Below are 16,081 nucleotides of genomic sequence, written 5' to 3' on the forward strand. Positions count from 1 at the left end.
CGTGCCCTCTTCACGACTGTCTTGGTGTGTTTGGACCATGATAGTTTGTTGGTGATGTGGACACCAAGGAACTTGAAGCTCTCTACCTGCTCCACTGATTCACTACAGCCGCGTCAATGAGAATGGGGACGTGCTCAGTCCTCCTTTTCCTGTAGTCCACAATCATCTCCTTTGTTTTAATCACGTTGAGGGAGAGGTTGTTATTCGGGCACCACACGTCCAACCTAACGTGGTACTATCCATCCTGTTTAATGACAGTGTAAAACTGACTTCAGGTCAGTGACTACTAACGTGATACTATCCATCCAGTTAAATGTCAGTGTAAAGCTGACTTCAGATCTGTGTCCACTAACAAACTATCCACCCTGTATAGAGTCATTGTAAAATAATCTCACCACCCGTTGACTCCAGATCAGTGTTTGACTTAGCCTCTTTGTCTATTCTCTTTCCACAGACAGCCCTTCATTGCTGGCATGTATCTGATGATGTCTGTGACCACCGTCATCCTTCCAGGAAATAAAGGTATGTTGTCTGTGTATCTGTCTCTGTGAATCCGTCTGTGTGTCTGTATGAGTTCAGAGAGGCCACTCCACTCACTGTGTGCAGCACAATGCATGCCCAACCCCCCTCTCCCCATTACGTTGTCAGGACATACATTCAATTTCGGCAGTTGACTACTTCCACCGGAAAACATTTATTTTGTAATTACAAGTCAGTGGGACATGGGAATGAGGGAATTTATCACTTTGAGATAGCTAGCCCCCCCCCTTCCCCCCTGTCTGGGTCATTTGCACAAATGTATTTGTGTTGTCGTTGGTCCGGGAGGCAATAACAGTAGCTCATTTATTTTCTATGTGGTAATGGCTTGTAAAGCTTGGGAGCTATTTTGAACCTGTTTTCTGTTTGCTGTTGTTGTTGTCAGTATCATATTTATCCGCAAGACATCAGCAGCAGTTAAGGAAAAATACCAGCGTATCATGTAGGCTAAGTGATCCACGATGATGTGTTTTCCATTTTCCTGTTTTGTAAATGGATGTTTCGCTAATGTTTTCTCATTGCATTGGTACCGCAGCACCGAGTCTAGGACCAAAAGGCTCCTTAACAGCTTCTAGCCCCAAGCCTTAAGACGGCTGAACATTTAATCAAATGGCCACCGGACTATTTACATCGACTCCAGCCGACGCTTGGCATTGCGCATGGTGATCTTAGGCTTGTGTGCTGCTGCTCGGGCATGGAAACTCATTTCATGAAGCACTCGACAAACAGTTATTGTGCTGACATTGATTCCAGAGGCAGTTTGGAACTCGGTAGTAAGTGTTGCAACCGAGGATAGACAATTCTTACGCGCTACGCACTTCAAGACTGGGCGGTCTCGTTCTGTGAGCTTGTGTGGCATACCACTTCATGGCTGAGCTGTTATTGCTCCTAGACTTTTCCACTTCACAATAGCAGCACTCACAGTTGACCGGGGTCAGCTCTAGCACGGCAGTAATTTGACGAACTGAATTGTTGGAAAGTTGGCATCCTATTACGGTGCCAGGTTGAAAGTCACTGATCTCTTCAGTAAGGCCATTTTACTACCAGTGTTTGTCTATGGAGATTGCATGGCAGAGTGCTTGATTTTATTCACCTGTCAGCAACGGGTGTGGTTGAAATAGCCATATCCATTCATTTAAAGGGGTGTCCACATACTTTTGTATATATAGTGTATGTGTATTTTCTGTATGCTGATGCAGTTGTTGAATAGAGCATTTCAGATTAGTCATCTGGCCTATTCATCTGTGTGTTTTTGATTCCTTCCACAGTTACAAACGCAGACGTGGCTTGCACTTATAACTCATATCCCATATACCCGTTTGCCTTCAGAACCCACACGCACAAGCTTGGTAAGCAGCAGATTTCATACATTTCTTATTTTATGAGAAATCAGATTAATTTATTAGCAATTTGTCATGCAAATGCCAGAATTGCTGCATCAAAATCAAGCATTTTTACCTGCATATATCGCGAAAACACTGATTCTATGACATACAGTAACATACCGATTTTGTTTAGGTCATTGGTTTTCTACTGAAGTAATCTGAACGGATTCCTAATTGGTTTTGCCCTCTCCTATCCCAGGACAAGTTGTCAGTGGTTACAGGATTCGAGACGGGAAGTGGACTCTGATTGGACGACAGACTCCTCAGTTACCACAGGTAGGTGTCTGGCCATGTCACAGTTATCTCTGCTCCCTCCAAAAGTGTTGCACTTGTTCATGTCCCTTCACTGATTTCAAAGGAAATGACTGGTATAAGTAATATGGTGGAAACTCCCACTAGCCCATGTCTTCACCAATCCAATTTTAAGACTTGTAGGCAGTAGTGAACGAGTGTATCAGATATTATTGCAGGCATTTTTCTGTCATTGTGGTCCAAACAGTGTAAAAAAAATAATTAAAAAACGCAGGAAAAACGCTTTGTCTAAACGTAATAAACCAGGTAGAAAAGTGAATGTAACTCTATCATTTTTTATATTATAATTTGTGAGAACTTACAAACTCCAAAATAAAATCTCGACAGACAGGGAGAATTTGAAAATGATCAAAACAATGAATTTAGCAGTATTGAATTTGTTATTATGTTTGGGCAAAAGAACACAGCATTAGTCAAAATGCATAAAATTGCAGTCAATGTTTTTATTTGTTGGCTTTATTGTAGGCGATTTTTACATAGTGGCAATAGAAGTTACTTTTAGATTTGTATCATTTTCATTTAGATATACCATTTTTTTCTTCTTCTGGTTGGGCTATATTGATCTCTGGCTCACTCTTTAGTAATTTGTGTGGCTACATTTTTTAATCACAGTGCTTAAAGCATCATACAAGCTCAGTAGCCTACATATAGTTCATTTTATTCAAACAGGGTGTATTTATATATGGAAAAATACATGTTTTAATATTTTCGACCGATTGATTGAATAGCCTACTCAAGAGAGATAGGCTATTCAATCAGCCTACTCAAGAGAGATAGGCTATTCAATCATAGCCTACTCAAGAGAAAAACATAGCTAGACTGTGGTTTTACTATTAAACTCTATGCTGCTATTGTTTTTTAATTTTGTAAAAGCAGCTTGTGTTTCTTAAGCAGGCAAAGGGTATGTAACTTGAAGGCTGGTGGTGACTTGTTAGCTACGAGGAAGCAAGAAAGTCGCTTGGAAAACTGACAAAACTGGTGTTGAAGGTTGCTGTGGGTGGGTGTGTGTGGGCTTTCCTGACTTGAATTGAAATGCACCCTGTACTTAAAAAAGTGTAGTCCTAACAAACTCTAGTTCTTGATTAGCAGGCTGCTCAGTCGGTCTTCTCTACTCATAGCTTCAGTCTGTGCTAATTAACAGTGGGCTATTGCGTGCAGTCACTTCCCTTCCTCTCTGCCTCCTTCCTCTCTGCCTCCTTCCCTTCCTCTTTCCCTCCTTCTCTTCCTCTCTGCCTCCCTCCGTCCTCTCTCTCTACTTCTCTCCCTCCTTCTCTCCGTCCTTCCCCTCCTCTCCCTCCTTCCCTTCCTCTCTGCCTCCTTTCCTTCCTCTCTCCCTCCTTCCCTCCCTCTGTCCTCTCTCCCTTCTTCCCTCCCTCTCTCCCTCCTTCCCCTCCTCTCCCTCCTTCCCTTCCTCTCTGCCTCCTTTCCTTCCTCTCTCCCTCCTTCCCTCCCTCCGTCCTCTCTCCCTCCTTCCCTCCCACTCTCCCTCCTTCCCTCTCTCCTTCCCTTCCTCTCTCCATCCTTCCCTTCCTCTCTATGTGTGTGTGTGTGTGTGTGTGTGTGTGTGTGTGCGTGTGCGTGTGTGTGTGTGTGTGTGTGCTCAGGCTGTTCCAGACTGTGTCGCAGGGGGCTGGGACAGCTCAGCGCTGCCTTTAGCGCGTCAGGACATTAGACAGATTAGAAACACAAAGAGGGCTTTTGTCCCGTGCTGCCCGCGCTGTCACTCCAACACTTCATGAGCCAAAGACGCTCCAGCCCACTCGACAATGCTAAGGAATCCGCCTGGATTTGGGGGGGCTTAGGCGTTACCGCAATGTATCGATATCTCCCTTTGAAGGTCTTGGGATGCTGCCTGCAATGTTGGTTGTGTAGTGTGTAGCCACACTGATAATGACTTTATGGCTGGTTGTGTAGCGTGTAGCCACACTGATAATGACTTTATGGATGGTTGTGTAGTGTGTAGCCACACTGATAATGCTTTATGGGTGGCTCTGTAGCCACACTGATAATGACTTTATGGATGGCTGTGTAGCCACACCGATAAGGACTTTATGGATGGCTGTGTAGCCACACTGATAATGACTTTATGGATGGTTGTGTAGCCACACCGATAAGGACTTTATGGATAGCCACATGGACTTTATGGATGGCTGTGTAGCCACACCGATAAGGACTTTATGGATGGCTGTGTAGCCACACTGATAATGACTTTATGGATGGTTGTGTAGCCACATGCATAATGACTTTATGGATGGTTGTGTAGCCACACCGATAAGGACTTTATGGATGGCTGTGTAGCCACACCGATAAGGACTTTATGGATGGCTGTGTAGCCACACTGATAATGACTTTATGGATGGTTGTGTAGCCACACTGATAATGACTTTATGGATGACTGTGTAACCACACTGATAATGACTTTATGGATGACTGTGTAGCCACACTGATAATGACTATGGATGACTGTGTAGCCACACTGATAATGACTTTATGGATGACTGTGTAGCCACACTGATAATGACTATGGATGACTGTGTAGCCACACTGATAATGACTTTATGGATGGCTGTGTAGCCACACTGATAATGACTTTATAGATGGTTGTGTAGTGTGTAGCCACACTGATAATGACTTTATGGATGGCTGTGTAGCCCCACTGATAATGACTTTATAGATGGTTGTGTAGCCACACGCATAATGACTTTATGGATGGTTGATTCCATCTGGTTTGTTAGGACTCCCCTCTGGACTAGGGCTACAGGTTGTGCTGGTGCTGGGTACCAGTCTTTGGCATGACACAGAGTTGCAGGGAGTGGCATGATGGCACAAAGACTGGTACCCAGGCTAGGCTAGCTGAGGTTCTGTTAGAGATTAGAAGTGCTGAGCGATTAATGCTTTTTGAGGTCAGTTTCAGTTTTGATTATTTATTTATTTTACATGAAATGCACAATGCATTATGTGGGTTGAGTTCTGTAACAACACAGAATAAAACAATGAATAAAAGTCCCATGATGGTAGTGACTGTCCATTACTGCTTATCACTTATTAACCATCATTTATTCACATTACTTTATTAAAATATTTCAGTTGTTGTGTATATTACATTAGTTTTATTTGATGACTTTATTATTTCATTCCAAGTCATCATCTCATCTTTGTAGAGCTGCTGCCTACGCTGTCTGACAAAATCACTATTTTGTAGTTCTTCAAAGTTAATAAGGCATACTTTTATGACTGCTGAATACCAACTATCAATCAATTAGATCATGTATCTTCAGGTAGAGATACCTCACGAAGCAACAGCTGCTCTCGATATAACCTCACGATTCTGCCTTCTCTCTCCCGTAGCATATAAACACAGACCGGACAAGTAGATGCACAATGAATTATGGTCATTGTAGTTAATTACCAGGTTTTGTGCGCTAAACTATGTAGAATATTGGCCTGTCGGAAACTACAACTACTTACTACATTGTACAGTTCAGGCTGGATCTGATTTATCTCTAGAGAAACTATGCAATGTATGCATTGAGCTCACAGAAAAAAACGAACAAAATGGAATTCAAATTGGACTATAGATTAGAGGCTCTGTTCAATCAAACCGGCTAACCAGATTTTTGGGAGAAGTCAAACACATTATCTATCTTCCCGTCTTGTACTGTCCACTCACTTCACATTTGGGATTCATCGTATTCATGTGTTATCTTGGTTACTGGTTTTGTTTAAACAGCGGTTTTATTCAAATCTGGTTGCTTGCAGATTGAACAAATGCAGCACCAAAGTTGAGTATAGTACAGTACACAATCATCTATTGTACTGTCTCTACACACTAGAATTGACCTGTACAGTTGCTGCAATAAGTCAATAAAGCTTCAAAAGGAATTATGTTTAAAATAAATAGTGTAGGCACTGTTATTGAGGACCTATCATCTAGTCCAATCTACCATACCCTGTTATTGAGGACCTATCATCTAGTCCAATCTACCATACCCTGTTATTGAGGACCTATCATCTCGTCCAATCTACCATACCCTGTTATTGAGGACCTATCATCTAGTCCAATCTACCATACCCTGTTATTGAGGACCTATCATCTAGTCCAATCTACCATACCCTGTTATTGAGGACCTATCATCTCGTCCAATCTACCATACCCTGTTATTGAGGACCTATCATCTAGTCCAATCTACCATACCCTGTTATTGAGGACCTATCATCTAGTCCAATCTACCATACCCTGTTATTGAGGACCTATCATCTAGTCCAATCTACCATACCCTGTTATTGAGGACCTATCATCTAGTCCAATCTACCATACCCTGTTATTGAGGACCTATCATCTAGTCCAATCTACCATACCCTGTTATTGAGGACCTATCATCTAGTCCAATCTACCATACCCTGTTATTGAGGACCTATCATCTAGTCCAATCTACCATACCCTGTTATTGAGGACCTATCATCTAGTCCAATCTACCATACCCTGTTATTGAGGACCTATCATCTAGTCCAATCTACCATACCCTGTTATTGAGGACCTATCATCTAGTCCAATCTACCATACCCTGTTATTGAGGACCTATCATCTAGTCCAATCTACCATACCCTGTTATTGAGGACCTATCATCTATTCCAATCTACCATACCCTGTTATTGAGGACCAATCATCTAGTCCAATCTACCATACCCTGTTATTGAGGACCTATCATCTAGTCCAATCTACCATACCCTGTTATTGAGGACCTATCATCTAGTCCAATCTACCATACCCTGTTATTGAGGACCTATCATCTAGTCCAATCTACCATACCCTGTTATTGAGGACCTATCATCTAGTCCAATCTACCATACCCTGTTATTGAGGACCTATCATCTAGTCCAATCTACCATACCCTGTTATTGAGGACCTATCATCTAGTCCAATCTACCATAACCTGTTATTGAGGACCTATCATCTAGTCCAATCTACCATACCCTGTTATTGAGGACCTATCATCTAGTCCAATCTACCATACCCTGTTATTGAGGACCTATCATCTAGTCCAATCTACCATACCCTGTTATTGAGGACCATCTAGTCCAGTGGTTCCTAAACTTTGTAGTCCCGTACCCCTTCAATCATTCAACCTCCAGCTGTACCCCCTCTAGCACCAGGGTCAGCGCACTCTCAAATGTTGTTTTTCGCCGTCATTGTAAGCCTGCCACACACACACACACACACACACACACACACACACACACACACACACACACACACACACACACACACACACACACACACACACACACACACACACACACACACACACACACACACACACACACACACACACACACACACACACACACACACACTATACATCACATTTATTAAACATAAGATTGAGTTGAGTTTTGGTCACAACCCGGCTCGTGGGAAGTGACAAAGAGCTCTTATAGGACCAGGACTCAAATAATAATATAATAATAATCAATAGTGTTGCTCTTTAGCTAGATATCTTACATATAAAACTTTATTTGTTCATCGACAATTGTGAATAACTCACCACAGGTTAATGAGAAGGGTGTGCTTGAAAGGATGCACATAACTCTGTAATGTTGGGTTGTATTGGAGAGCGTGTCAGTGTTAAATCATTTTCCACACACAGTCTGTGCCTGTATTTAGTATTCATGCTAGTGACCGCCGAGAATCCACTCTAACGTAGGTATGTGGTTGCAAAGGGCATCATGAGCAGCAGCTACCAACATAAGCAGCAGCTACGTTTGGCTACATACGGACCGTTAGTGGAATTCCCGCGAGAGAGTAACGGTTAATGTGATTGGACGTTAATTATTTGACTAGGCTACCTGTATTTGACATTGTGTTGTTATTTCGCTGAACACAAGATGGTTTCATTTTATTTTTGCCAGTGACATGAGGCTACTCAGGCGAGGGGGGAAAAAAACTCACCCAAATGTATAGCCCCGTTGGAAAATATAAATGGACAGTTTGAAAATGTGAAGAGATAAAAAAAAAAAAAGTACCAAATAAATATAAATATGTATTATTTAAAAAAAATGTCAACTACATATTTATTTGGCGTATCCCTGACGGCATTGTGTTTGGGAATACCTGATCCAGTCCAATCTACCCCCCACCCTGTTATTGAGGAGAGGCCATCTAGTCCAATCTACCCCACCCTGTTATTGAGGAGAGGCCATCTAGTCCAATCTACCCCACCCTGTTATTGAGGAGCGACCATCTAGTCCAATCTACCCCACCCTGTTATTGAGGAGAGGCCATCTAGTCCAATCTACCCCACCCTGTTATTGAGGAGCGACCATCTAGTCCAATCTACCCCATCCTGTTATTGAGGAGTGATCATCTAGTCCAATCTACCCCCCCCTTTTATTGAGGAGAGGCCATCTAGTCCAATCTACCCCACCCTGTTATTGAGGAGAGGCCATCTAGTCCAATCTACCCCACCCTGTTATTGAGGAGCGACCATCTAGTCCAATCTACCCCACCCTGTTATTGAGGAGAGGCCATCTAGTCCAATCTACCCCACCCTGTTATTGAGGAGTGATCATCTAGTCCAATCTACCCCACCCTTTTATTGAGGAGAGGCCATCTAGTCCAATCTACCCCACCCTGTTATTGAGGAGCGACCATCTAGTCCAATCTACCCCACCCTGTTATTGAGGAGTGATCATCTAGTCCAATCTACCCCACCCTTTTATTGAGGAGAGGCCATCTAGTCCAATCTACCCCACCCTGTTATCGAGGAGCGACTCATGGAAAAGGATACAGAAAATTGGAGATAAGGGTGTGTGTGTGTGAGATTAAGTATGGGTCCCAAATGGCACCATATTCTATACACAGTGCATAGGAATAGGGTGCCATTTGGGACCCAGACTAAAAATAGCTATTTTCCACATCTATGCCCCGGAGCTGGCCTTCCCACTTTAACAATGACAGTGTCCCTGCTCCAGTCTTATCCTCCATGTCAGGCTTATGCATCCTAATGACCATGCCCCCCCCCCCCCACATGCTCCCAGTGCCCTTTAGTCCAAGTGTTTTTATCTCACTGTGTCATCTCACAGCTCCTGACACGAAGCTGTCACAGAGAGTCGAGACTTTCAAAACGCCACTTAAGGAAAGGACACGAAGAAAACGACTAAAGCATGGCCAAGCGCGTGTCCGATTGGCCGCCGTTCCTCTCCTCGTTCACACAGTAGAGCTGTCCAGTTTTGAGCCAACTGGAGGGTTGCTACTATCGGGTTAAATTGAAAAGTCGGAAGCCCCGCCTAGTTCTAAAAGTCTTTTAAAATCAGATTTGAAACATAACTCTAAGCTTAACCCCTCTGCTAACATTATCCTGACCTTAAATTAAGATTTTGAAAAAGCACAGTTTTGTTTTCATACCTTTTTTATGAGCCTATTTTGACGTTGCAGCTTGGCCAATAGTGGTAACCTAACTGGAGACCTGTAATCTTGTTGTGTATGGATTATAAGATATTTGGGAGAGTAATGGAGTGCAGTTTACATGTCACACACCAAGCTGTCAGTAGGTTATTGGGGAGCAATGTGAGAACTAGTATTCTAGTGTGTTCCTACAGTGGAATGCAGGGGGGGGAGGGAGGAGATAAGCAAAGAGCGCATTTAGATAACCATGGCTGAACATCGTTGTCGTGTAATAGTCACTCTTAATGACTCTCATATCTCTGAAGCTGTGAATATATTCGTTCTGAATAATGGTGGGTTTTTGTTGTTCGTGTTAAGTTGGTTTCTAACCTCCGGCTTCAATTTGATATTGTTTAAATCCTTGAATAGACTGTGTTTCAAGCAGCACTCCCACTGTTATTTTCCAAACAGGAGGCATGCAGCACATTGCTTAACCCCAAAGTATTTATAGCTTTGGAGATGTATCAGTATATCTCTTATTGCTCTGGCTCCATTGGTTCGTGTTGTATCCCAGTAACTGGAGAAGTACCTCATATTATGCTTTTTTGTATCTATTTTAGTAGGGTGGTTTGTACAGTTACAGTCAAACGTTCAACAGTCATTCAATGGTTTTTCTTTATTTTTACTTTTTTTTCTACATTGTAGAATAATAGTGAAGACATCAACTATTAAATAACAAATATGGAATCATGTAGTAACCAAAAAAAGTGTTAAACAAATGAAAATATAGTTTATATTTTAGATTCTTTAAAGTAGTCACCCTTTGCCTTGATTGACGGCTTTGCACACTCTTGGCATTCTCTCAACCAGCTTCTTGAGGATTATTTTCCAACACTCTTGAAGGAGTTCCCACATATGCTGAGTACTTGTTGGCTGCTTTTACTTCACGCTTTGGTTCAACTCATCCCAAACCATCTCAATTCGGTTGAGGTCGGGTAATTGTGGAGGCCAGATCATCTGATGCAGCTCTCCATCACTCTCCTTCTTGGTAAAATCGTCCTTACACAGCCTGGAGGTGTGTTGGGTCCTTGTCCTGTTGAAAAACATATTTTTGTCCCACTAAGCGCAAACCAGATGGGATGGCGTATCGCAGCAGAATGCTGTGGTTGCCATGCTGGTTAAATATATCACTGACAGTGTCACCAGCAAAGAACCCCCACACCACCTCCTCCATGCTTCACGGTGGGAGCCACACATTCGGAGATCATCCGTTCATCTACTCTGTGTCTCACAAAGACACAGCGGTTGGAACCAAAAATCTCAAATTTGGACTCATCAGCCGAAAGGACAGATTTCCACCGATCTAATGTCCATTGCTCATGTTTCTTGGTCCAAGCAACTCTCTTCTTATTATTTGTGTCCTTTAGTAGTGGTTTCTTTGCAGCAATTTGACTATGAAGGCCAGATTCACACAGTCTACTCCGAACAGTTGATGTCGAGATGTGTCTATAACTTGAACTCTGTGAAGTATTTATTTGGGCTGCAATCTGAGGTACTGGTAACTCTAATGAACTTGTCCTCTGCACCAGAGGTAACTCTGGGTCTTCCTTTCCTATGGTGGTCCATATGAGAGCCAGTTTCACCATAGAGCTTGATGTTTTTTGAGACTGCACCATTTGGACCTTTTTCTTTGCTTATTTGAGCTATTCTTGCCATAATATGGACTTAGCCCTATTTGGTAAAAGACCATCTTCTGTATACCCTCCCTACCTTGTCACAACACAACTGATTGGCTCAAATGCATTTAAGAAGGAAAGAAATTCAACAAATTAACAAGCCACACCTGTTAATTGAAATGCATTCCAGGTGACTACCTCATGTAGCTGGTTAATAGCTGGTTAGAATGCCAAGAGTGTGCAAAGCTGTCATCAAGGCAAAGGGTGGCTCCTTTGAAGAATCTCAAATATAAAATATATTTTGATTTGTTTGACACTTTTTTGGTTACTACATGATTCCATTTGTGTTATTTCACAGTTTTGTTGTCTTCACTATTATTCTACAATGTAGAAAATTGTAAACAAAGAAAACATCTTGGTGACTGGTACAGTTGAAGTCGGAAGTTTACATACACTTAGGTTGGAGTCATTAAAACTCAGTTTTCAACCTCTACAAATTTCTTGTTAACAAACTATAGTTTTGGCAAGTCAGTTAGGACGTCTACTTTGTGCATGACACAAGCCATTTTTCCAGCAATTGTTTACAGACAGATTATTTTACTTATAATTCACTGTATCACAATTCCGTCAGAAGTTTACATACACTAAGACAGCTTGGAAAATTCCAGAAAATGATGTCATGGCTTTAGAAGCTTCTGATAGGCTAATTGACATAATTTGAGTTAATTGGAGGTGTACCTGTGGATGTATTTCAAGGCCTACCTTCAAACTCAGTGCCTCTTTGCTTAACATCATGGGAAAATCAAAATAAATCAGCCTAGACCTCAGAAAAAAAATTGTAGATCTCCACAAGTCTGGTTCATCCTTTGGAACAATTTCTAAATGCCTGAAGCTACCACGTTCATCTGTACAAACAATAGTACCCAAGTATAAACACCTTGGGATCACGCAGCCATCATACCACTCAGGAAGGAGACACCTTCTGTCTCCTAGAGATGAACGTACTTTGGTGCGAAAAGTGCAAATCAATCCCAGAACAACAGCCAAGGACCTTGTGAAGATGCTGGAGGAAACGGGTACAAAAGTATCTGTATCCATCTATATCCATTCAATATAACCTGAAAGACTACTATGCAATGAAGAAGCCACTGCTTCTTCGGCTTGCAAGCCGAAGAACACCATCCCAACCGTGAAGCACGGGGGTGGCAGCATCATGTTGTGAGGGTGCTTTGCTGCAGGAGGGACTGGTGCACTTCACAAAATAGATGGCATCATGTAGATATATTGAAGCAACAGTCAAGAAGTTTAAGCTTGGTCGCAAATGGGTCTTCCAAATGGACAAGGACCCCAAGCATACTTCCAAAGTTGTGGCAAAATGGCTTAAGGACAACAAAGTCAAGATATTGGAGTGGCCATTACAAAGCCCTGACCTCAATCCTATAGAAAATTTGTGGGCAGAACTGAAAAGGCGTGTGCAAGCAAGGAGGCCTACAAACCTGACTCAGTTACACCAGCTTTCTCACGAGGAATGGGCCAAAATACATCCAACTTATCGTGAGAAGCTTGTGGAAGGCTACCCGAAACATTTGACCCAAGTTAAACAATTTAAAGGCAATGCTACCCAATACTTACTGACTGTATGTAAACTTCTGACCCACTGGGAATGTGATGAAAGAAATAAAAGCTGAAATAAATAATTCCCTCTACTATTATTCTGACATTTCACATTCTTAAAATAAAGTGCTGTTCCTAACTGACCTAAGACAGGGAATTTTTTACTAAGATTAAATGTCAGGAATTGTGAAAAACTTGAGTTTAAATATATTTGGCTAAGGTGTATGTAAACTTCCCGACTTCAACTGTGTATAAATTATAGGATTTAACGTTTGGCCAATGAGACCATGTCCAAGTTCTAAAGTTCTCAGGTAGAATGCCCTATCTTTATTTCATCACACTCACAATCGTAAGCTATTTTCTGTAATTAGCTCGCCATTAACTTGTAAAGAATTATCTTGTTTTGAGTTTATTTTCCTATAATAATTAATGCAACTTAGCTGAAGACGTTTGTCAGCTATATGATGTGGTCATTATTTGAACTGGCTAGCCTGCTAACTTATCATTAACTAGCTAACAACCTAGATACAAACCAAAACATGGTTTAGAAAGTTGCTTTTAGTTGCCTGGTTTGCTAGATTGACATATAGTAAATTCATTTTTAAACGGGTGGGTTTATTGGTGTTAAAATACACCAGTTATGCTATTTTGGACTACCAGGCTGCAGATGTTATGCACCCTGTCATTTTTCTTTTTAAGACTTTTTCATAACGACAACGACAATTTTGATGCCGGATGACAATAAAATGTTCATGATGTCAGAGAGACAACGGTCTCCAGACATGTCAATAGACGTAGAATAAACCAGACTTCAGTCGGTTGTTTACTACACTACTCCCTCTGTTTAGCACATGGCCTCACAATTGAATCCTTAAAGAGATGGCTGTGGCTAAGGCTTAAGAGGGTGTGAACTTTTGCTGAATGGGTGTAGACAAAGAGGAGCTCTCCAGTAGGTATACCAAAACCATTTTCTTAAAAGTGGGGTTACTGGCCGGAGATTTTAATTGTACCCTTTCATAAATTCAGCCACGTGTACAATCGGACCCATAGCACTTTCAGATCACGCCTTTGTCCACCTCCGCTTTGACCTCTACAAAAACATCCCGAGGTCAAAGAGCTGGAAATTCAACACCTCCATGTTATCAAACGAAGCGTTCCATACATTGGTAACTACATGGATAGACAACTACACACAAGACAACAAAGATTCTCCTGTTTCTCTGGCCACAATATGGGATGCTGCTAAAGCCACACTAAGAGGTCATCTAATATGTTTCCTCTAAGAAAAAAGCAATGGAAGCTCACAGGTTAGATCTCGAGAGCGAGCTTGAATGTTGTGAAAAAATACATAAACAATCCCCAGACAGCACCTCCTGGAGTCAACCTAAAGCAGCCAAAGCCAAACTGAATTTGGACTACACTCGGGAGAGTTTTCTTTACTAAACAGAAATACCATGAGTATAGCAATAGGCCCAGTAGATTGCTTGCTTACCAATTAAAAAAGGAGCAGTCAGAGCGTAGAATCACGGCTATCCAAACAGCAGAGGACAATGTCACATATGACCCAAAAAAAGATCAACTTAACTTTTCATGATTTTTACTGCAAACTATATACCTCTGAGAGAAAACACACGGTGGCAGAACTCCACTCTTTCCTAGAGAGAATCTCGCTACCTAAACTATCAGAGACCGACCAAGAAGATGTCAACTCCCTCTTCACTCCTGAGGAGATCCTGGAGGCAATTACCTCCATGCCACCTAATAAGTCCCCAAGCCCAGATGGATTCCCCAGAGAGTTCTACAAAGCTTTTTGGTCCCAGCTCAGCCCTATCTTCATGCCAATGCTGGAGGATTTTTGCTAAAACGGAGTTCTCTCAGACTCAATGCACACAGCTCGCATTACATTGTTGCTCAAAAGAGACAAGGACCCTCTATCCTGCTCATCCTTCCGGCCCATAAGCTTGTTGGATTTTGACTACAAAATAATAACCAAATTGTTCGCCAAAAGACTAAACACTCTTCTTCCCAAAATAATAAAAGCGGACCAAACTGGATTTATTAGAGACAGATACTCTTCTGATAATATTCGCTGTCTTTTTAATTGTATTGATCAAGTAAACGCACAGAAGACCCCTGTCCTGCTGGCTTCACTGGATGCTGAGAAGGAGTTTGACAGGATGGAGTGGAGCTTTCTGTTTTCAGTCTTAGAAAAGTTCAATGTGGGTCCAAATTTGATTAAATGTATCAAATCACTATACTCTCATCCAAATGCCATGGTGACTACTAACGGACTGAACTCTGGCAGATTCCCTCTGGAACGGGGCACAAGACAAGGGTGCTCGCTGTCCCCCCTGCTCTACTTATTGGGGGCGGAGCCTCTGGCAGAGTTGATAAGGAGCAATCCAAGTATTATGGGTGTCTCTGCAGGCGGCCTGCAGCACAAGATTTCGCTTTATGCTGATGATGTCTTGCTCTGTATATCCAACCCTGAGAAATCCCTCCTTCCCATTTTAGACACAATTGCTCAGTATGGCAAGTTTTCAGGTTATAAGATCAATGTGAACAAATCCACTGTCTGCCCTCTTAATATTACACTCACCAGTTCTATGAAGACACTATGTCCTTTCCAATGGAAAACACAGGGGTTTCAATACCTTGGCATCTTCATAACACCAGATGTGAATAGCTTTTTCAATGAAAATGATTTCCCAAACCTGGATCTCCCTCCCAATTAGCTTAGTAGGAAGAAATAATGTCATCCGTATGAACATCCTCCTAGGTCTAGGACCTAGACTGAACTATTTATTTCAGATGCTCCCATGCTATCTCCCAGTTTCCTTTTTCAAAACAACTAACCAAAGCATCACCAAAGCATCACCAAATTTATATGGGACAATAAAAAACCTAGGATCAAGTTCTCCACTCTATCGAAACCTGAATCTAAGGGTGGGCTTGCCCTTCCCTCCCTTCAGTTGTACTACTGGTCTGCCCAAATTCGCAACATGCTAACATGGATCACAAACAGACAAGAGTCAATGTGGATTCAGATAGAAACCCAATCCTGTGGTTCATTGTCCCTAAGCTCAATTATATTCATTAATAACTTTAGTGAAGTGGGCAACAGTGGGCAACAACAAAACCTTTGTGATTTACAGCACCCTAGTAGCATGGAG

The 16,081-nt window shown here is 42.0% G+C and overlaps 1 protein-coding gene across 4 annotated transcripts in view; it reads left to right on the forward strand.

Moving 5' to 3' along the window:
- The window catches only part of pam (peptidylglycine alpha-amidating monooxygenase), a 150,609-nt gene that overhangs the window by 53,595 nt on the left and 80,933 nt on the right, over nt 1-16,081 (forward strand). For all 4 annotated transcript variants that reach the window (XM_046290581.1, XM_046290583.1, XM_046290584.1 and 1 more), the window contains exons 10-12: nt 455-522; nt 1,806-1,886; nt 2,122-2,198. In XM_046290581.1, coding sequence (XP_046146537.1) covers nt 455-522; nt 1,806-1,886; nt 2,122-2,198 — 226 coding nt within the window. The remainder of the gene's footprint in view (nt 1-454; nt 523-1,805; nt 1,887-2,121; nt 2,199-16,081) is intronic.

This window comes from Oncorhynchus gorbuscha, linkage group LG11 (assembly GCF_021184085.1).
Source record: "Oncorhynchus gorbuscha isolate QuinsamMale2020 ecotype Even-year linkage group LG11, OgorEven_v1.0, whole genome shotgun sequence".
Lineage (NCBI taxonomy): Eukaryota > Metazoa > Chordata > Actinopteri > Salmoniformes > Salmonidae > Oncorhynchus > Oncorhynchus gorbuscha.